Source organism: Spermophilus citellus, assembly GCF_964194105.1.
Source record: "Spermophilus citellus genome assembly, chromosome: 9".
Taxonomy (NCBI): domain Eukaryota; kingdom Metazoa; phylum Chordata; class Mammalia; order Rodentia; family Sciuridae; genus Spermophilus; species Spermophilus citellus.
The window spans coordinates 130,563,315-130,586,662 of record NC_138191.1 but is presented as its reverse complement, the minus strand read 5'-3'; the positions used below and the strand labels follow the sequence as shown (position 1 = coordinate 130,586,662).

General features: G+C 46.0%; 1 protein-coding gene across 1 annotated transcript; it reads left to right on the top strand.

Moving 5' to 3' along the window:
* Positions 1 to 231: 231 nt before the first annotated feature.
* On the top strand, positions 232 to 13,625 carry AADACL3 (arylacetamide deacetylase like 3; the record flags this gene model as incomplete). Its single annotated transcript, XM_081308253.1, has 4 exons — positions 232 to 399; positions 9,130 to 9,346; positions 11,146 to 11,209; positions 12,851 to 13,625. 4 exons carry the CDS (start codon positions 232 to 234, stop codon positions 13,623 to 13,625), a joined length of 1,224 nt encoding a protein of 407 aa, XP_081164379.1.
* Positions 13,626 to 23,348: the final 9,723 nt, after the last annotated feature.

Sequence of the window (23,348 nt, the reverse complement as noted above, 5' to 3'; positions counted from 1 at the left end):
ACTTTCTCCTCTGTGTGGGCCCTGACCTAGAACCACATCCTCACCTGAGTCTGTGACTCACCTGGGCTGTGCCAATGTTTGCAGGAGGGCTGTGCCAATGTTTGCAGGAGACAGGGAGGTGGGGAGAGAAGCCGGTGGTGTATAAGTGAGGAGGTCTCCCAGCCCCAAACCATGTCCTAATGGTCTAAGCTGAGCAAGGTTTCATGTGGCCTTCTCCACGGTGGACACAACATGGTCTTCCTGGCACTGATCCTCCTTGCAGCTGCCTGCATGTTCTCGCTGGGGGTTGTGCTGTGGGCAGTCTGCAGCCATTTTTACACTGCAGACATCCCTGCAGGTACCGGCCACCCTGTGAAACTGAGGCTCCTCGGTTGTCTTTTCCAGGTGTTGGTGACATGGGTAAGTCTTGCTCTTTATTTGTTCCCTTTTCTAAGGGTTGAGGGAGTTGGGGAAAATCACATATCAGAAGCTTCAAATTAACACTGGCATCGTGTGGCCTGCCGTTGAAGCTGATGGCTCATTCTCAAACCTGAATTATTCCTGTTCGCTGGTTCTCAGCCTGGGAAGCTGAGTCGGACTGGGCTAAGAGCCACACAATTCAAACAATGAGTTGCTTTCTCAGGGTGTGAGTCCATTCTTCATTACTCTAATGAAATACCTGAGATAATCAAACTATATTTAAAAAAAAGTTTATTTGGTCTCACAGTTTTGGGAATTCAGGTCATGGTTGGTTGGCCTCACTGCCTTGGGCCTGTGACCGGGCAGCACATCCTGGCAGGGGGCACATGGAGCAAAGCAACTGCTCACCTCATGGCCAAGAAGCCAGAGGGAAGAGGACGGGGCGGGGTCTCACCATCCCCTTCAGAGGCTCACCCCACTGGCCCATAGACCTCTCCCAGGCCCCAGCCCCAAGGGTCCCACCACCTCCCAACAATGCACGCAGGGGCTCCTCATCTCCAGTATAAGTGATTTGTTTAAACACATTCAAATAGACCCCGGTGAGAATCATGCAGAAGTTGCTGGTGGGGATTTGCAGTTCTTTGCCAGAGAGTTGACAGAATTGAATATAGAAATCTGTTGTTCAATTTCTTACACGATAAGAAGTGACTGTGAATGGCTCTTCTCATAAGAAACCCAGGATGGAGTCTTCTTACCTCCTGGGCCTGCTTTTTTGAGATGCCACACCTGGGTGCCTTGGTGTCCCCAGCCTTGACTCTCAGTCTGTCATCCAGCTTCCCAATTACGCTGACTGAATTTCCTAATCTTCAAAACGGGGTGAAATAGCAGCCCCACCCCATGGCATGGGTCCCATGAGGCGAGCCATCTGCTGGCCTTATTGCAACACCAGACATAAAGTGAGCCCTCCATAAATGTGAGCCATTGTCACTATTTATTGTACAAAGACATGCTGTACAACCATTGTGTGTCTTGGCTCCAGACTTGGGTTCAATGATGGATGAAAGATGGATTCCTAGGCAGGGTCTCTATGAACCCAGGGAGCTTGGAGTCTCACAGTATTCGGGGCAACCAAACAAGGAGACACAGCACAATAAAACAGCATCCCCAGAACCCTGTGCTAGGAGGAAAGCACACAGGGACTTGCCCACTGGGGCTCCCTGAGCCCCCAGGGGGACAGAATGCAAAGGGATAGGGTCCAAATCACCCCGTGATCACTCCTAATCTTGAATTGAAATGTAGCCTCCCATTAAGAAGGAAGGCCACAAACCCCAGCTGGTGAGCAGGGCTGGAACTTTGTCACCCAGAGGAGTTTGTCCTGCAGTCTCTGTGTTCCTTGACATCAGGGCAGTATCTGACAGCTTGCTGGCCTTGCTACTCAGTGTGTCTGTAAGGAAACATGTATTAGTGACCTGCCTGCCTCGATAATTCCATGTATTTTTTATATTCAAACATGGTCCACAGGCCTCACCAAGGACCACAATGGTTGTGGCACTGAATAGGGCTAGGGGGTATGGGGAAGGAGTCCCCAGGGAGAGCCGGTTTATGTGTTCATGCTTTATTTTGTGCATTTCTAGACACATACCAAAGGAGGCGGAATAGTATAAAGAAGCCCCCATGGACCCATCCCAGCATTGACATCCTTGTCAATCTCATTTCATTTTTTCACGTTTCTCCCTTCATTCCTGTTTCTTAAGAAAATCAAGGACGTCATATTAATTTATTCAAAAATATCCCAGTAGATGTGATCAAAAGATAAGAATTCCTTCTTCCCCCTTTTAACTGAACATCATCACAACAGTTAGAAATGGCTGCATGGGAGGCCTAGGAAGTTCTTCCTGAAGGAGACGGCATGTCCAGCTGAGGCAGAGCAGGAGTGATGAGGGAAGGCGGCGTTCCAGGCAGAGAACTAGTGAGGGGGTCCAGAAGCCTTTTCTGTTGGGAGATAGGTGGAGGGATGGGGCCTGGAGAAGTGATCTGGGCAGGAAGAGCCTGGGGTGGTTTGATTAGCGCCTCCCTGTTTGCTGGGAGCCGCTTCATTAACAGTTCTTTAGGATGGGATCCGGGCCTTAGGGACATTAACATTTCCCCAGGTGTTGTTCTGGTTTCCTAGACTCCATTCTCCACAATGGCCTCCATTATCTTCCTCGATATCAGACCTGATTTACCTAACTACATGAACTACCTACCATTAAATCTGGCTTCATTCCCCCTCTAATTTTAAGAACTCCTTACTGCTGTAAAGAAAGGGGACGGACGACCGATCTGACTTCTTCATTCTGGCTTCTTCAAGCTGGAAGGGGACGATGTGAAGTGCACAGTTTTGGAGTTCCCTTTTTTAGAAATCAGGTCTATGGAGTGGTCCATGGTAGAAGTCAGATTGAGAAGTAACAGGCTGGAGGGCCTTTTGAGTGATGGTAGTCTATAAGAGAAGCAAGAAGTTATTAGTACTGGAACTAGATTAATGCCACAATAAATGCCACAGCCTAGGAATATGCCAACGAGTATGATGACAACACCAGAGACTAACAATGTTTTCCACCAGGAAGTGACAGAGAACCAGGAGCTTGTTGGCAGTCATGTTCAGGATTTCCTTCTAAGTTTTCTAGGAGGAAGGTGGCTGGGTTTAAATTAGAGCAAGTCTTTATTTGAGTTACAGCTTCATCTAAAAGTAAGGTTTGATATTTTAGAAGGCGATTGTCTGAGAGCCATAGTTCTCCTTTTGTATTTAAAATCCCTGAGAAATCATGGGAGGTATAGACAATAAGGTCCCTTCCCAGGGTGATTTTAATTGCCTCAGGGAATAGTAAGGCTGCTGCTACTACTCTCAAACAGTGAGGCCATCCTCGAGACACTAGATCAAGCTCCTTGCTGAGATAAGCTACTGGCTGTTGAGCAGGTCCCTTCTTTTGTGTGACCACTCCCAGGGCTATTCCTCTTCTGGCAAGTAGGTTGAGTTTTTGTTCAGTGGGTAAGCTGAGGGCAGGGGCTTGGAGTAGGGCTTTTAATGCCTTAAAGGCATTAATCTGTTCTGGTTCCCATATCAGGGAAGTTGTTCCTTGGCGTAGTGTCTCTCTGAGGAGGCTATAAAAGAGGCTTAGCTAATTCCCCATATCCAGGGATCCAAGGCCTACAGTATCCAGTTATCCCTAGGAAGCCTCTAAGTTGCCTTATAGTTTGAAGTAGATGATATTGTCCTATAGGGGTTATTCTTTCTGGTTCTAGTTTGCAGGGTCCTCGAGATAGCCGTAATCCTAAATATTGAACTTGTTTTTGGCACAATTGCGCTTTTTTCTTTGAGACTTTATAACCCTTATCAGCTATGAAGTTTAAAAATCCTTTAGTGGCTTCTTGACATTTCTTTTGAGTGGAGGCACACAAAAGTGTGTCGTCTACATATTGCAGGACAGTCAGAGATGTTTTATCTCTGAATTCTGTCAAGTCCTTAGCTAGGGCTTGGTCAAACAGATGAGGGCTATCTCTGAACCCTTGGGGCAATACTGTCCTGGTTAATTGAGATCTGCTATCTGGTTCCTCAAAGACAAACAGATATTGTGAGTGGGAGTCTAAGGGTATATAAGAAAAAGGCATCCTTTAAATCTAACACAGTAAACCCAGCAGCAGCTACTGGAATCTCAGATAACAGAGTATATGGATTAGGAACCATAGGGTGGAGAGGAACAACTGCTTCATTAATTATTCTCAGGTCCTGAACTAGTCGCCATTCCCCATTGGGTTTTTGTATTCCTAAAATGGGTGTGTTACATGTATTGCAGGGCACTAAAAGTTTCTGTCTTTTGAGGTTCTGAATGATCTTCAATAAGCCCCTTTTTGCCTCTGGGCATAGGGGATATTGTCTCTGAGATAGAAAGACAGAAGGATATTTTAAGACTATTTTGATTGGAACTGCACTTTTTGCCCATCCAATTTTTGCCTTCAGTAGCCCACACTTCAGGGTTTATATCACAATCTAATAAAGGCAAACATAATGGTCCTCGTGGTCCCAAATTCATCGTAATGGACGTCTGAAGTTTTGAAAGTAAGTCTCTTCCCAATAAAGGGGTAGGACATTATGGGACAATCAGAAATGCATGAGAAAACATCACCCCGTCCCACTCACAACTCAGTGGGGGAGTAAACTCTCTGGTGATCGGCCGTCCAGACACTCCTTGCACTGTTGTAATATTAGAGAAAGAGGTCTGGGGTAAGAGGTGAGCACAGAATAACTGGCACCAGTGTCTAAGAGGAAGTTGACCTCCCGGCTCCCTAGGGAGAAGCATACCTGGGGCTTACGTGTGGTGATAGGAGTTACGGGAGCCAGAGTTGAGCCTGGCCCCGTCAGGCCTGTGTGGAGGAGTCTGGCTTCAAGGACCCACACCCCTGAGGACAGTCACTCTTCCAGTGATTGCCTTGACATTTAGGACAGGGCTTTTGGGGTGGTCTCTTGGCTATTGGGCAATCCCATTTGAAATGTCCTTCCTCTCCGCAATGGAAACAAGTCCCTTTTGTGGATTGAGGAGCACTTCGTCTTCCTCCTTTTTCACCCTGGGAGCTTGCTCCTCTAAGAGCCAATACCAGCGCTTCAGTCCTTTTTCTGTCTCTGAGCTCTTTTTCCTTCCTTTCCTCTTGATCTATTATAAAAAATGGAAGTAGCAAGTTGGAGTATGTTATCTAAAGATTGATCAGGGCCATATGCCAATTTTTGTAACTTCCTCTGAATGTCCGGGGCTGATTGAGTAATACATTTGTCCTTTAAAAGTAGGTGGCCCTCTGTGGATTCAGGATCCGTGGTGGTGTGTTTTCTCATTGCCTCCCTGAGTTTCTCTATGAAAATAGCAGGGCTTTCCTGGGGGCCCTGAATAATTTCTGAAACCTTAGAATAGTTAATGGGCTTTTGCTTTTTGTCTAATTTTCCAAGCATCCTGTTCATCATTTGGGTCCCAGTCAGGATCCTTTCTGGGAACTGCTGGTGCTCCAGATGGATAATTGGGTTTGCTCCCAGTCTGTGCTGCTGGGGCCTGAGCAAGGTGTAGGTCATCCCCAAACTGTTCAGTGCTCTTAGGGCTGCTTCCTCCTCATTGGAGAAGTCTGGTTGAGTAACAGCACAATATCTTTCCAGGTGAGGTCAAATACTTGGCCTAAGTTTTGAAATTGCTTAATGTATTTATCTGAATCTTCTGAAAATTTCCCTCAGTCTGTTTATATCTGTCTTAGGTCTTGAAGGGAGAAGGGGGTATGTACTTTGATTGGTCCAAATTCTCCTCCTGGCAGCTCCTGGAGGGGTAATATATTTGATCTGTCTATTGGGGCAGATGCAGAGAGGCCAGGACATGGGGGACAGGAGGGCCGCTGCTGCACATCAACAGGGGATGGAGACTTTGTGCGTCCTCCTGATTCTTTCTCCACAGAAGGTGATTCCTTAAGATTTTCTCTCTTCATGGCAGATATCATAGCTAAGTCTACTTTACATTGTTGGGATAATTTGGGGTTTTCCCTTAGGGCAAAGAAAACCTAGACGTATGACACCTCACAGCATTTCCCTTCCCTTTTGCAAAGTTTATCAAGCTGTAAAATTGTATTAAAATTGATACTTCCCTCTGGTGGCCAGGATTCTCCATCAGGGAGTTTGTATTGAGGCCAGGCCTGGCGGCAGAAGAAAATGCGGCACTTTTTCTTGAGCGTCTGTGGGTCAAACTTATCCCAGTTTTTCCATATGCAGGTGAGTGGTGTACCTACATATGGGAGAGAGAAGCTCCCATCTGAGTGAGAAGAGAAAAGACAGGACTCAGGAGCCTGCACCGGAGAAAAGTGTTCTTATTAGGGACGTCTCCCTAAGCTTGAGCTTCCTTACAGACCAGAAAACCCGTCTCTCACCTTGCTTTGCCAAGGGTGTTTCTGGTCCCCTTTGGCGAAGTGCGAGGGTCCCAGTTTTCCCTGTGCCACAGACCCCAGGAGGATTCAGACTTAAGGGCATTACTGCTTTCCTCCCTGCCACTAAAAACCCACAGCAAAAGAGAATCGCCCACTCTTGTTTGCCTTTTTGCCCTGTGGACTAAAGGAATCTCCTGAGGGTGAGGGGTATCTACCGGTTGTAAGGCATAGAGCACTTTCTATCAGAGGGACTCTTGGGAGGGTTGATTTTAAAATGCCTCCCTCTGACTGGGTGGTGGTTCCCACCATGGTCCTTGGTGGGGGCGGTCGCAGGCCTTGCAGAGAACAGTCACTGTCTTCCTTGCTTTTGCTTGTGTGTGTTGGTCTAAGTGAGCTGAGGTCATCTGCAAGGAAAAGGCTTCACTTGCTTAAAACTGATGGGTTTAGCTTTTAGCTAAAAACACAAAACCCCACAGCTGTTTGTTGAGTGTGCACATATCTGTCCCTTTGGAAGAACTACATTCACAGGAAAGTAGGTCTTTCCACACTTTGGATTTAAGTCTGTGATAATTGATTTTTTTTAAGGAAGGTGTTAATAACATAAGTTATTTAATTTTTGAACACAGGTGGATGTGAAGGATTTCATTTAAAAACCATGTGATTTTGATTTGTGTTGTGAACTGAACCTGGCGAGTCCTGGGAGCTGCCGGCTCTGTGCAGCGGCTTAGCGGCACTTCTCCACAGTGGGCGGAGGATGTGTGCTGGGGACATCAAGGCTCCTGCTGGCAGTTCTTGTAGCTCCTGTTGCATCCCCTCGGAGCCCTGCCTGTCCTTCTTACCTGTAGCACTGAGTGGTTGCTTCACGCACATTTCTGGCCACCTCAGGGACCCCTGTGTCTGCCTAGCATCTGGTCAGCAGCACACCGGGCTCTGGCCCTGCCTCTGTATGAAGAAAATGGGGAGGCAGCAGGGGGAGGGGAGCCGAGGTGTGTGCTCAATTTTATTTATTTACATTTTTAAATCCCCCCAAGGCTGCCAACCCGAGATGAAGGAGCAGGCAGGTGAGGTGAGGGCACCTAATCATGTTGATTCTTCCAGGGGAACGAGCGCTCCGCCCCGCGAGGATACATTTTATAGACTTGGTTAGATTGAGTTCATGGCCCAAAGTACTGTGACTCACTGAATTCCATGTATTTTTGTTTCCAAATCTTCTGGGAAAAAAGAAAAACAATGTGAAACATTAAAATGTGTTAATAACCCCCCCCCCCAAAAAAAAAAGAAAAAAAAATAAAATGCCTCCCTCTGGCAGCTTAAAGAGAACACAGCACATTTTTAAGCATTGAAATGGGAAATTTTCAAACAGCTAGTGAAAGTTACCTATGTGCATGAGGGGAACCTGGGCAGCATTTTACTAATTATCCCGTGTCTTTCTCAGTCCTACAATCTGAATTGCTAGTGCTTCTGACCGGCAAAGTAAGAGGAGCATCCAGCAGGGAATGGATGCAGGGTTGGGAGTGTTGTGTAGCCCACATGGAGGCAAATGTAATTGGGGCTTTCCCTCAGTGCCATTCATCTACCGATCACCCTAGATACCCCTTAGGGCTGTCAGGAGGGGGTTCAAGAGAAAGGAACTTTACGTATACGTCTGAGTGTAGCTCAGACTGGAATTCCGCAGTTGTCCCAAACTTTTTCCTCCACCTCCATGCATCTAAGGATTAGGGACATTGTTTACTCACGCCAATTGCTTTCCAGGCCCAGACAGAAAAGTGGGAAGTGGCTTTGGCAGAGCCCAACATGCCTGCTCTGTATTGAACAGGTGATTGAGAGCTGCCTAGGCCGGGAAACCTCTCACCCGAGTCTTGAAGAGTGGCGGCTGCACTAATTGTGTCCACATCATCCTCTAGAAAGAAATACAGAAAGATACACCTCAGACAGATGTGGGGTGCATGGAGAGGAGCTTACCTCAGTGTAGATCTCAGTGGGACCTCCAGTCTGTTACCGCTGTTTATGAGTGACACTCCTTGCTTCCCCGAATGCTGAAGTATAACACCAGAGAAGCATGCCAAGGCAAGGGTAGAGTGGAAAGTGGAAGGATTTGTTAAAGGACAGCAGAAAAGGCTTCCCCCCAGAGGAAGAAGGGGACCTGAAAGGTAGAATCCGTGGAAGGGGGAGGTCTTCCCTTTTTTCTAGCTAAGGTCTTCTTTTAGTCCTCCCACACTCCTGTCCTTTATTTCCCTCTGTCCTGAAGTGATAGAATGCAGGTGGGAAGGCCAAAAAGGTGGGAGATAGGTGGACTGATTGGCCAGGGAGGAGTGAGCTGGGCAGAAAGGGCCTGGGGTGGTTTGATTAGCACCTCCCTGTTTGCTGGGGAGCTACTTCATTAACAGTTCTTTAGGATGGGTTCTGGGCCCTTGGGGACATTAACATTTCAATTTCCCCAGGTGCTATTCTGGTTTCCTGAACTCCATTCTTGATAATGGTCTCCATTTTTCTTTATCTTACTCGATACCTAACTACACAAACTACCCATCTTTAAATCTGGCTCCCAAGTGCAAGGTGTCTGGGGACAGTGGGTTGAGAGAGGCTGGCTGGGGCTGGGGCCCTAGGGGACTGGGTGGGCATACATTTTACTGCAGATGTGATGGGGATATTGAAGGGGCCCAGCAGGGCCCAGACTCCTCTTTCCTGAGCCTTTTCTCACCACCTGCAGAGAGCAGGTGTGGCAGCCAGACTGCAGGGGGCATGCGAGATGGCCCATGCAGAACACCTTTTCTACCCACCTTTTCCTCTTCTCTCCAACAGGGTGCGGTTTTTGAGAAATTGAGGATCTGTTCTTTACCCCAATTTGTCAGTTTTGTGCACGATCTGCAGCCACTGAAGAAGGATCCGGAGGTCACGGTCAAAGACCTCCGCTTTGGAACAATCCCTGTGAAACTGTACCAGCCCAAGGCGCCCTCCTGCACCCCAAGGCCTGGTGTTGTCTTCTATCACGGCGGTGGAGTTGTCCTGGGGAGCTTGAGTAAGAGATCTTCCCCAGAGCTCCCAAAGGATTGGCAACCTGCTAAGGGAGCGCCAAAGAAGGGTCATCTTCTGAGATTACAGTCCACTGTTGTGACCCGGGACACTAGGACAGTTCATGGATCCCAGACCATTTAGGAAGTAAAGGAGTGGAAATAAGTGTGCACACATGCACACGCACACATGCATTCACAGATTTAACCACATGTTGAAAATATTTTAAAAATTGTCTGTGTATCTATGTGCGTATGCATATATATATATATACATGTATACACACAGCCAATGTATGTGCACATCATCTTCCTTAGGTATCCATGGGGGTTGTCTCTAAGAATCTTCACTGATCCCAAGATCTACAGATACTCATGTAAATTACTCATATCCTACTTTAAATTATCTCTATGTTACTTTTAAAACCTAATACAATGTCAGTGCTAGGTGAATAGATGTCATACTATTATTTAGGAAATAACAAGAAAAAAGCTTGTATATGTTCAGTATGGGTACATTTAAAAAATATAAATGTTTTAAATATATTTATTTATATATATGTATATTTATATTTATATATTGGTCTATCTATAGGTGGTACTAGGCATTGAATCCGGGGATGTTTTATCCCTACCACTGAGTTCCATCTTCAGCCCTTTGTATTTTGTTTTGAGACAGGGTCTAACTAAGTTGCCCCAGGCTGGCTTCAAATTTGTAATCCGCCTGCCTCAGCCTCCTGAGTTGCTGGGATGACAAGTGTGCACTACTGTGCCTGGCTTGGACACATTTTTTTACTAAGTCTTTTCGATCCAGTGTTGGTTGGCTCTGTGGAGGCATAACATCCTATATGGAAGGCCCACTGTATATACTTATCAAAGTGAAAGCATTTTTTGAGATGAAATTCATACCACAGAAAATGAACCATTCTGAAGTAGCTGTCTGTGTTATGTAGCTTGCGCTATGCAACTGCCACCTACATTTAGTTGGAAAGAAGAATATTTTGAATGAAAACAAGTAAAACACATCATTTTGTTTCCCATGAGGTATTGTCTGACAAAAATTCTGCTATGGAAACAGGAAGATCAAAGATTTAAGGAAAACTAATAAGAGGAAAGACTCCAAGTGGAGACAGTTTTATTATCTTAATTCCTGACCTGTAAATCAGAGAAAGGATGCCTTTATTTGATTTCAGCTGGGCTTCATAATCTGTGGGATGCCGGACCTCTCATGGTGGCCTTTGAGAATAAGAGGTTTAGTCAATGAGGGCTTAGGTTTGGTTTGTATTATGAATGATAACAACAGTATTTATTAATAAGAACATTTATGTCATGGATACTGTGGAAACCCTACATGTGCAATATCTCACTGAAGTCCTTAGACTTTTTTGGAAGCTAGATAGTATCAATATCCCCATTTTACAGATGGGGAAATCAAGCCTCAGAGAACTCAAGCAACTCTCTGGGTAGTATTTTAGCTCAAGCTAAAAAGGAAAAAGGAGTCCAAATTGGGTTTTGAATCTGGTTTGGGGGAATCCCTAGATCACACCCTAAACTTCTGTGCCCTATGACCAAAACAGCTTCTCAGACGTTTTTCAGGAATGGTTGGAGGGACCGGGTCTGTCCATTCTGGAGATAGTCGTCCAGAGGAGGAGGAGGAGCAGAGAGGAAGCTGGGAGGAAGGCTACTCCAGAACTGGAAGCAAATTTGCAAAACATAGAGCCCACCCCGGTGGTGCTCTGTCAGCAAGCAGCAGACAGCTAGCAAAGCGCGTCTTCCTAGTGAATGTGACAAACCTTTTGTCTTCCAGAGACCCACCATGGTGTGTGCTTGCGTCTGTCCAAGGACAGTGGCTCAGTGGTTGTGGCAGTTGGGTGAGTGAAGGGGAGGATGGGGGGTGGTGAGGGCAGCCGGCTCTGATTTGGAGCGATGCAGGGGGCAGGTAGAATGGGGGGCAGACGGGAGTGTGGGGAAGTCCAGGGGTGGGGCTGGGGCAGTGAGGAGCCAAAGAGGAGGAGAGGGGAAGAGAGAGCGCCAGACGGAGGGACGGAGGTCAGGACCGCCTTCCCATGCCTGCAGCCCTCCTCGGTGTGGAGACGGGGTCCAGCTGCAGCCCATCTTCTGGAAGCTGGTGGGAAGTGGCCTTTTCAGTGCAGATCAGGGGTGGGGCTTCCCCAGGGGCACACTTTGGTGGAGGAGCTCTTCTTTGAGAGAAGAACCTGGAACATTCCAAACAGGTCAGACCTCCTCTGCTAAACACCAGCAGTAGTGCCCATGTCGTCTCCCAGATGACCCCAACACTGCCACATCCATTTCCAAGTGCTCTCTGAGAGAGGACCCCCAAGGAAGGGAGAGGAAATTAACAAATAAGCAAAGAAACAAAACCCACTCCCTCTCCTAGCTCACACAACCTGGAATCTCTAAGGGGGTGGCAGGCACTGGGCAGGGGAGACATGGGCCAGCCCCTCCCTGGGCCTCCCATCCTGCCGTCCGGTCATCTACCAAGGCTTTTCCTGTGACTTTCACCTAAATGCACACATAGTGAAGAAATATGACTGCCAAGATGTCTCATGGGACACATGTCCTAGCTCTCCTTTGGCAAAGGTAGTTGAGGAGAATAAGAAATGAGAGAGAGGGACAGACAGAAACACCAGGACAAACGCTTCACCCTATAGCCCTCAGCTCCAAGTGATAGCTCTGCTGTGGGCCCTCTACACCTTACTGTTCTGGTTGTGCCAAACCCAGACATAATCAGGAGAATATTCCAGCAAATCTCCACCCGAACATTAGGTTCTGTCCCAGCCCCAATTCCCGGCAGCCTGGAATGAGGATATGGGAGTGGAAATGGCTGGCAGAGTGTTTGTTGCTAAAAAAAAAAAAAAAAAAAAAAATTGTGAAAAGCATTTAAAAAATGGTGACATTTCTGACAAGAATCCAGATTTCCAGAATCTCTTGAACAAGGGGGAAGTCCAAGAGTGCCAGGTGCATGGCCCTGTGTGACACAGCCTTGGTCTAAAGTGGACATAGTGGATTTGAACTCCTCCTGTGATCTGCTGGCCTTGGGTGGGATTGAAGTCTACCTGGTCTCCCCACAAAACCTGTGGGAGGGGAAGAAGGAATTACAATGAAAACCCAAGTGAGCCAGGAGACGCCTGAATTATAAGACAGGAGGCAGCGGCAGCTGTGGGCCCGGGGACCAGTACCAGGCAGGAGTGGAAGTAGGGGCTAGTGCTGGGCTACCCAGTGGTTGTCCAGTGGGTGGATGGCAGGGCTCGTGTGGAGGCACTGGTCCCTGAGGGCAGTGAGCCCTTGGGAACGGCAGCTGCTGGCTCCTGAGCTTGTGAGCTTGGTAACAAGTACTTTCTGTCTACCATATTGTTTAAGCCTCACACTTACCTCCAGCTGCCAAGCTTTCAGAAAGGGACATTAACAGGAGAAATTTGGGCTAAAAGATGCTATAGACACAGCTTTCCTGGGGTGATGAGCATAAACTGTGTTCCTTGATTTCTTTTCAGGTACCGCAAGTCACCCAAGTATAAGTTTCCGGTGATGGTCAAAGACTGCATTGTGGCCACCATCCACTTCCTGCAGTCCCTGGATGCCTATGGGGTGGACCCCGCTCGGGTTGTGGTCTGTGGTGACAGTGTGGGAGGGGGCGTGGCCACCATCATTTGTCAAACCTTGGCCAGCTGTCGGGGTCTCCCCCGGATCCGCGCTCAAATTATGATCTACGCAGCTCTCCAAGGCCTGGATTTCCAGTCTCCTTCCTATCAGCAGAACAAGAATGTCCCTCTGCTCACCTGGACATTTGCCTTCTACTGTTTGTGCTGTTACCTGGATATCAACCCTTCCTGGCAAAGCACCATGAAGAAAGGTGCCCATTTGCCTCCAGAAGTCTGGGAGAAGTATAAAAAGTGGTTGGACTCAGAAAACATCCCAGAGAGGTTTAAGAAGAGAGGCTACCACCCTGTGGCCCCTGCGCCCTTGGACGAAGCTGCTTTCTTGGAGACAAACGTCCTTCTGCATCCGGCGTGCTCACCCCTGATCGCAGGAGATGACGTGGTGTCTCAGCTCCCAGAGGCTTGCATCGTGAGCTGCGAGTATGATCTTCTCCGGGACCACTCGCTCCTGTACAAGAAGAGGCTGGAAGACCTGGGGGTGCAGGTGACGTGGCACCACATGGAGGATGGTTTTCATGGCGTGCTCAACACCCTTGACCTTGGCTGTTTGCACTTCCCATGCTCTGCAAGAATTCTCAACGTGATAACCCACTTCATCAAAGGACTGTGACCCTGCTTCCTTCCTGCTGGAGTGTCCCCCCACAGGGCTCTCTGTGGCTACCTTAGGTGATATTGGGTAGGGATAAGTGATTGTCTCCTTCCTGCTCTGGATTCTACAATCAAATAGTGCAAGGCAGAGGTAGGTTTGGGGCTCTGTGTTCACGTTCACTACTGGGAAAGTTGGAGATGACCATCTTTAGTGGCCATTTGCAAGAGTGAATCTGCAAACCAAGGTTTCTCATGTCCTCCTTGGCTAAAGTTCAGACTGTCTAGGCCAATCTGGACTGTGTGACAGTGGGGCCTGGTTGGCCATACCCAGGGAAGGCTCAAGGGCACCATCTGAAGTCTCACTGGGCTTTTCCAGTGGAGCTCTGAGTTCTGGGGGCACAAGGTCCCTTTTCTTGCTGTTGCCCAGATTCCGGGCTCAGAGCAGCCTTTATGTTCTTGACTGCAGCTCTCTCTCTAAGTCTGAGTTGCTTTAGAATTAGTTACTCTAGGCCCCTCTTTGAATGTACTGCTGAGGTACACAGCTGACTCTGCTCAGGGGAGAGAGAGGTACTCAGCTGACCTTTAAGCCCAGAGTCAGGGATGGAAGACCCCAGGACTTCCCTAGAACGATCTGCCAGTTAGCTCAGGGCTAGTGCAATATGATAAAGGACAGTGGCTTTGCATCTCAAATTGCTTTCTTGGATCAACAGACAATTGAGGACAATTGTCTAGGTTAAAGTTGAAATATTAGCAAAATCTATCTAACTATTCTCCAGCCCCGCTTCCTGTCAGTGTATGCCTCAGAAACACTTCACCCCCATGAAGAACCTCCCTGCCCTTCTAAGCCTAATCCACATTTCCCTACATTTTTTCCCCAGAGGGACCACTTGCTCCCTTGTCTTATCCCTGAGCTAGCACAGGCTAGTAGAGGTCAAGCTTCGCTGCAATGACAAATGGCCCCACCATCCCAGTGGTTAACGACAGCAAAGGTCTATTTCCTGGGACCAGGCCAATGGAGCAGGCTGTATCTGAAATATCTCCAGGCTTGTGGCAGAGGGAAATATAACATGGCAAACAACACACTGTCTCTCTCAATGTCTCAGAAGAAGCTCGTCACTTCTGTTCACCTTTCATGGCTGGAGAGTTCTGTTTGCCTTTCCCTAATTGGAGCAGTCACACTGTTAAGCCTCACATTGATGGGACCGAGAAGCATAGTCTTCTTCTGAGAGGGGCAGTGACTATTTTTGGATAATTTTATAGTTCACTCCACTCTCAATCATATTTCCACTTCCATTCTGTCTTTTTAAAAATTAAATTGCGTCAATGGTACCCAAATAGAAAACCAGAAAACATTAGCAGTAAGGCTAAAGTCATTTTGGACTACTCTCCTCTCAAATCCATTCCCTTTTATCAAGATGTATCCACCATTACCTTTTTTTTTAGTTTGTTTTTTGAGTGTGATGTTCTACTCCTTTCAAGCCTGTTTCTTTGCATTTACATACACAGATATATACCCACAGAAAACATAGAGTATTATTTGGGGGATGACTTTGCCAAATATTGTATTATTCTTCACATGTCTGTGGACAGCAGGCTGTGCCCTGCTCTGAGCTGCTCCATGATGTCGGGGCTTTCAGGCTATGCCTAAGCAGTAGCCTGCCATGACTTACTCCATTTTGAATTCAAGTGCTAAAGTGGAATGACTCTATATCTTATTTACACAAGTAAACAACCACCATCTGCCTAGCCCCGTCGTGAGGCACAAACTGATAAATAAAATTATCGTGCTAATAAAATTGACCATCAGGGGATTACTGAATTGATCTGAAGCATGTGGATCCATGGGGGTATTAAACTCATTTTGGGAACCCCAGGCCCATGAGCAGACGGAACACAGCAGACCACCAAATGAAGCAGCCCCTCACCTGAGGCCCACAAAAGCAGAAGCACCCTGAGACTGGATGCGGTGGCACACTGACCCTGTCACCTGGTTACTTGTCATGGGCTTTGCCCAGGAAAATGGGCACAGTGATGAGCTTCTGGTTTCCTATGCCATCAGGCTTCAGCTGAGTGCGGTTTCTCCTGCCTGTGACAACCACGCGTGGCCCACTCCAAGCTGACTCTCTGAAATTGCCACCCTTCTGGACCTTGGCCTAGAATAAGTTCCTGCGCTTTGACAGCTCTGCACTCTGAACAAAGTCTTTGGGTTATTTCCTCATCTTCTCTGGCCACCTTCTGTGACTTCTGCCATCATAGCTTCTCCCTGCCTTTGTTCTCAGCTTGGGCCCCTGAGCCCAGTGGCTACCTTAACCCTTAGCCTTTCTGTAACGTGTGTGTGTGTGTGTGTGTTTTGTGTGATTGGAGACTTGAGTGCTACTGATATTAGTAGTGAAGATTGGAATAAAAGAATCTGGCTTATGACTATCAGGTGACCCATAAGTAATCCATGAACTGCCACCAGTGAAAGTGGTGTAGCCTGTGAACGTGTTGTTATTCAGTAAACTCTGACATGGTGGAGAGAAGCAAATGTGTCACAGTGTGCGCATGACAATGTTGTGCATCTTGAGTTTTTTCACTCAGTAATATACCAGAGGAATCTAGCCTATAAAGTAGGTTTATTGTATTCTTTGTAGCTGCAGCATGATATTAGAACAGGGCTTTAGAGCCTGCTTTTCTCAAAAGCACTGAGTCTTCACTTGGCCTTGCAGGCACCCACTGGGTCACTGAGAGCAGAAGAATGTGGCATCTATGCCTTCATTTTGTCTCTGTTTCCTTTGTTACCTTAAACTTTGGGCCCAATCGCTGCTCAACTCTGCACATAGACATGTTGATCATTTAAGGAGTATTCATCTAAAGCTCCTAGTTCCCCCCTTCAAGGATGGAAACAGCAAGATAGGAATAACTAAGGTATTTTCAAGATCTTCAGGGACAATGAATTGCTAGATTTTTATAATACCCTGTTTCCAGACCCCTGGAATAGAGCCTAGAAGTCTCCAGTCACTGTCTGACACCTCCCAGGAATAGCAGAGCCTTGTAGGCAGATCACCCCATCACCAGACTGTCCTGCACCCCTAAGCAGATCAGTCAGTGATCTCCCAGGATCCAAATCGCCCCCTCCCAGGATTACATGGCGGATAGATAAATATCCTGTGAGGCAAATGGAGATTACCATTCAAGTGATAAGGACTTTTCTGGAACAACCTTGCAGAACTAGAACTGGGATAAAGATGAACCAGGGAGCAGTTTGACTAAAACTGTTTAATTATGCAAACCCCTCGTTCCCTGCCCCAATTCTTCCTCTGTGTGAAGCTAAGTCTCACGTCAGAAGCCCTAAGACAGGGCTGAGATGCTGAGCTACTTGCTTCCACGGAGGCCAGGTTGATTCTCGTTCTTTTCCTGCTTTATTTTTTTTTATTTAATATTTTTTTAGTTGTCAATGGATCTTTATTTTATCTACATGTGGTACTGAGGATTGAACCCAGTGCCTCACACGTGCTAGGCAAGCGCTCTACCGCTGAGCCACCACCCCAGCCCCTGTTTTATTTTTTTACCTTCCACCAATACTTTTTTCATTTGTTTTTTTGGGGCAAGTGTCTCAACCTCATTTATTGGGCACCCCCAGAGTCAGGCCTTTGGTGGAGGACTCTGGTAACAGTGTTCCTTGGTGTGGTTACATGACACTTTTCAGGTATTCTCTTTATTGGTGGGCACATTTGGTCTGTTCCAAGGTTTTCACTGTGACAAATTCATAACGGACATTTCTTTACCCTCTTCTCTTCTGCTTCAGGGATAGATTCAAAAAGGAGAGCTGTTGACTGGGCACATTTTATTTCTTAATTAATTCATTTTTAAATTTATTTATTTATTTATTTATCTATTTATTTATTTATTTGCCGGGGATCGAATCCAGGACATTTCTACCACTGAGTTCCATCCCCTAGCCCTGCCCCCCCCTTTTAAAAAAATTTTGAGACAGGGTCTTGCTAAGTTTCTGAGGCCAGCCTTAAAACTTGTGGTTCTCCTGCCTCAGCCTCCCAAGTTGCTGGGATTACAGGCAAGTGCTACCACACCTGGCTGGGCACATTTTAAGTGTTGATGGATACAACCGAAATGCCTACTGTATTCCAGCAGATCTCAATTTGTAGGGAAGAGGACTGTAGCATCCAACCCCCAAATACAAAAAGAAAAATGGTTGTTTTGACAATTGGTAGGGGGGGACAGAGAGGGTATGCCATGTCTGTATTTTAAAAGGAAAGATCCTACCCTCAAAGAAGCCATTATTGGGTTTTTGTCTGATATTTTTGCCTCTGTCTTACAAAGCAAAGGATGCCAGAGTCAGCAAACTGGCTCCTGATTCACAAGCTGTCAGGCTTGCTCTGTCCTCAGGCCAGAACACCAACATCCCAGCTGGCAGGCTTGCCAATGCTGCCCCAGGTTGAATCAGGAAAAGTGGTGCTTGCAGTTTAGTTTCAAAGATTTCTTTTCATAGAAAAACCCTTAAGGATCCATTTCCACTAAGATGAAACACCTCTCTGCCTGTGTCATCCCTAAAGGACATAAATTGCAAGTTGAAGAGACGCACTCTGGGCTCCTGCCTCTGTTTTTGCAAAGCCTTCCCTGAGGCAGTGATGAACACACAGTCCAGAGCAAACCAGAGGCCCGGCATTTACTTAACCTCCTAGTCCCTCTGTTTTCTTTTCTAGAAGCAAGGCTAATGTTTTCTTTTCTAGAAGCATGCCTAATGCCTTCAGTTATCCCTGTAAAGAACGCAGAACAGGGGTGAGTACACGTTTTTCACCATCACAGGGGTGCTGTTTATCAGTCACAGCAAACTCCCTGGTGGGATGAGCAAGCTGTTCTCATATGTAAAAAATCCTCTGTTCAAAGAGAATTGAGAATTATTCCTCTTGGGGCTTTTCTGTCCCAATTTCCCAAATATATGCCTCTAACTGTAGGGAAAAGAATACATTTTATTACTAAGATAAACTTGATTTAGGCACAAAGGGAAGAAAGAACCAAACACCCATCGACCTTCTAGATGTGACCAGCACTTTCCCAGGCACTGCAGAGGTGACAGCTCATGACGTTCTCACCATCTTATGAAGTACATAGTATTTAGTCCCAGTTTACACGTTAGGAAACCAGCATTGCTTTGGCCAGGGAACTTGGTCAAAGTTAAATGGCTAGTAAGTGGTAGAACTGGAATTTCCAGTAGGTCTGTGTTCCAAATGCATCATCCCACAACCACCCAGTTCCCTCTGCACTGACTCGATGCTCCTTCATCATTTCCTAAATTGCTCAGTCTGGCCTGAAACTTGTGATTCTCCCGCCTCAGCCGCCTGAGTTGCTGGAATCACAGGCGTGTACCACCGTGCAGGCTTGTCAGATGTTTTCTTGAAATGAAGTAAGTTTATCACTTTCAGGAAAAACAAAAAAAAAAAACACTTAGAATAGTTTCCAGTGACAAAATTTTGTTTTTTCAAAGGTAAAACTAGGACTTTGGAAAACTATTACCTACCAAACGGGGAACTGCGGATAACAACTTCCTAAACACATGCTTTTTCTGATGAGATTCGCATTGATACTAACAAATATGATTTTTAAATAACATCAATGCTTGAAAGATCCACACAGCTCAGGAAACTAATATTTTCTAAATGACCTCTGCAGTGTGACAAAATGATGAAAAGGTAAAAGATTTACTCAGAGCGCAAAATGAGCCAGTGGATTTTAATGGCACAATACAACTCTTTAAGAGATTTGATGTAGGATCAAAGGCACAACCTCTGTGATCTGACTTCTCCTTGTAATATTTCTGACACTAGAAGTATTGGATTTTCCCCACCACACCAAGCAAGTCTCCAGTCCTCTTCAGGTACCGACTGGGTGTCTGACAATCTAACTGAGTTCTGACGCTAAGTCATGCAGACCTTCAGGTTAGGGACTCAGGCCCGTAAGACTGCCCCCTCATTGGATGCCAACCAAGTTGGGGGTCTCAAGTTACCCATACTTCTGCCTGCCTTTGCTATAAATCTATAAATCAGAGATTCCCATGGCCCCTCCTTATGTTCAATAATTTACTATAATGGTTCACAGAAGCCAAGGAAACTACTACCTGTTTGTTATAAAGGATGTTACAAAGGATACCAATGACATTCTGATGAGGAGTACATGGAGTGGGGTCCAGAAGACCCACGCACAGGAGCTGTAGTGTCTGTGATCTTTGGGGTGTGCTGGATACTTTTGCCAACACAGAGGCTCTCTGAACCCCTTCATTTAGGTTTTATAAAGACTCTACTCCATAGGCATGATTGATTAAGTCATTGGCTATTGGAGGCTAACTTCAGCCACAGTCCCTCTCCCCTACATGGAGGTCAGAGAATGGAGTTCCTTTGACAAGTAGCCCCATCCTGAAGCTACCCAGGAGTCACCAATAGTCACCTGATTAGCAGAGATTCCCTTATGGTTAAAAGGGACTTGTTAACAATTAACAAAAAGTGCTCCTTTGTCACCTATTACTCAGGATATTAAAGTAATTTATAAGCTCTGTGCCAGGAACTGGTAATGTAGCTCAAATATGTATTTCCTGTTATGTTACAACATAACAACAGAATATCCACAGTTCACATCAAGAACTATTTAAATATTCCCTTCTTTTTTTAACTACAGATATATATGAGGCAGGATTTTTCTCCTTTAAATAAAACAACAGAACTGGGGGTGTAGCTTCAATGGTGGAGCTTTTGCCTAGCAAGCAATAGGCCCCAAGTTTGATCCTCAGCATCACAGACACACACACACACACACACACACAGACACACACACAGATGCACACACACACATACACATAGACACATACACAGACACACAAAGTAAAAGAGCAATATAATCAACAGAGTGAAGGCAGTCAGATGTATGAATCTGTCTTTATCAGTTTAGACATGAAACATATTTGCAAAAACATAAAACATGCCATTCTTTTCACCAAATTTTTGTTTCAGAAAACAGAGTTATTTTTCATTAAAAAATTAACTATGTTAACATGCAACGAGTTTTGCAATTTTGGAATCAATAAACACACTTTGGATTTGTTTGAATTTCTAATACGGTGAATATTGATGGAACTAATTGGTGTCCTGAAGGTAAACTGGCTGTCTGAATAAAACAAACAAGCAAAGGGAAACACCCTGATATGTATACAGCAGTAGCCAATTCCATGGTGTAAATATCCCCACCATGACAATTGGTTCACATGACCTGATAGGACATGGCTCCAGCACCATTAAATTTATATATATTTATTTTTTTTTTAGTTCTCGGCGGACACAACATCTTTGTTGGTATGTGGTGCTGAGGATTGAACCCGGGCCGCACGCATGCCAGGCGAGCGCGCTACCGCTTGAGCCACATCCCCAGCCCCACCATTAAATTTAATCCACATTAAAAAAAAAAAAAAAAGCGCCCTCTGAGTCAGGTGCAGTGGCACATACCTACAATCCCAGTGACTCAGGAGGCCGAGGCAGGAGGATTGTAAATTCCAGACCAGCCTGGACAACTTTGAGAAATCCAGCCTCAAAATTAAAAAAAAATAAAAGACTGGGGATGGGGCTTAGTGGTAGAGCAGCCCTGGGTTCAGCTCCCAATATGGGGCTGGGGGAAGCAGTTTCTAGGAGTTCTCCAGTCTTTTTACAAGACTGAAGAGGTCCTGAGACCCAAATGTTTGACAACCTCTGCTCTAGAGAAGGGGCTACATCTGGTCACCGGGAGAAGCATATTATGCTGCCAAAGCAACCGCAACTAGGTGCAAGTTGGGAGGATCAAGACCGAGTCACTTGTCAAACCCTAATAAAAAGAAGTTGACGCCCCAAGATGGGCATCATCCTTGCCCACAGAAACTCTCCCACACATCTGTCCAAAACAAGAATATCACAAGAGATGGCCAGACACAACCTGGAGTTAAGGCCACTTCTGTGAGCTCTTCTTTCCAGACACAGCCAGCTCTAACGCACCCTTGCAAGCACCCTCAACAATCCACAGGCCTGCAGTCCGGTTGCTTCTGGGAAGACCCTCTCAGCTGTGGCCAGGACATGTCACTCCCCACGATCGACCCCCATAACCAGCGAACTTCTGTTTCCAAACGACCTGCAGCACCTCTGTCTCCTTTTTGCCCACTGCCCCAACCTCCCTGGATGTGCCTGATTGATCACAGCATGCACATCACAGATTGAGTTTTGCATTACATTATTATGCATGATTATAATGCACCAACAAAAAAATTACTGAACTCCCAAGAGGAAAAAAGAATTTAGCTTTTGGTGTAGTATCAAAGATAGCCCTTTCTGTTATTATTTGAGGTCAATAGCTACCTGCAACATGATTGAAACTTAAAAGCACTAACTACATTGAAGAAAAGAGAACCTAGACTCAAATAAATACATAGCATGAGATTATATTTATATGAAACCAATAAACATGCAAAACTAAATGCTAGTTGAGTTTGATTTGATTTTTTTGGTGCTGGGGATGGAACCCAGGGCCTCCTGTATGCTAAGCACACACTTTACCACTGAGCTACACCCCACCCCCCAGCTTTACATTAGCATTTAGGAAGATAGACTTTGGTGCTGGGCATACAGCAATAAACAGGGAAGCTATTGTCATAAAGCCAGGACGGTAGTTTTCTTGGGGGGTGGCATGGGTTTGAGTGGCAGGAAGCGTGTGGAACACTGTGGGGTGTGGGCAATGTTTCCTTGACCTACTGAGTGGTTTTGTGAGATTTTGCTTTTCCAGCATATGTATCTGTAGATTTATTTTTACTGAAACTGTTCATGTTTAAGTCACATTTTACAATGAAAGGTTTTACCAGTGGAATTACACAGAATACATGATCCCCTGGAACTTTCATTAAAAAGATGGGACCCTGTCTACCTCACACCAGCCATGCCCACACTGTGGCCCCTGACAGAGGCTTGCTCTGCTCAGTGACACATCTTCCTGGTCTTCAGATTTGGCATCAAGATGAAACCAGCAGTTTCTAGGAGTTCTCCTGCTTTTAGTCAAAGGCAGTTGGAAAACACTTTCTCCGAATCACTTACTGAAATCTAGTGTTTCCATTTATAGCAAGCAAGCCCATAGCAGCAGGGTTCTGGTTCTTCAACTTAACCAGCACGTTACAGGCATCTTCCTGCATCAGTCTTCTTAATAGCTGCAGAGAATTTAATTATATGGGTGGAGCACAGGTTATTGAACCAGCCCTCAGTCAATACACATCTAGGTGGGTCTTGTCCTTTTTTGTCTAACAAACTGGCAAGAGAGTGGACTTTTTCCTGCTGAACTGAGCTCAGTTAGAGATGTATTCGTGACTAGACCTGGGGGCTTGGGTGAGGTCTAGTCACTAATACATGGAAGCTGCAGCTCCACACCAAACATACAATGTGAAACGACTGTGGAGTGAGTGAATGAAGACTGAGTGAACCATGTTGTATCGGTTACAAACACAAATACAAGATTCTTCACTGAAGCCCCTGAGCAAAGCTGCAGACAGGTAGTGAATGGAATCCAGGGGTTTAAGCTTAATGTGGTGGCTGTGTGACTTCAGATAACTGCTTTATCTCTCTCTGCTTCAGTGTTCTCACTTGGAAAATGGGTACAATAGTTGCACCTGCCTCAGAAGCTACTGAGACAGAAGACATGTCAATATCTCAGACTGGGTCTAGCTCATTGATTGACACTCATTAAGTATCAG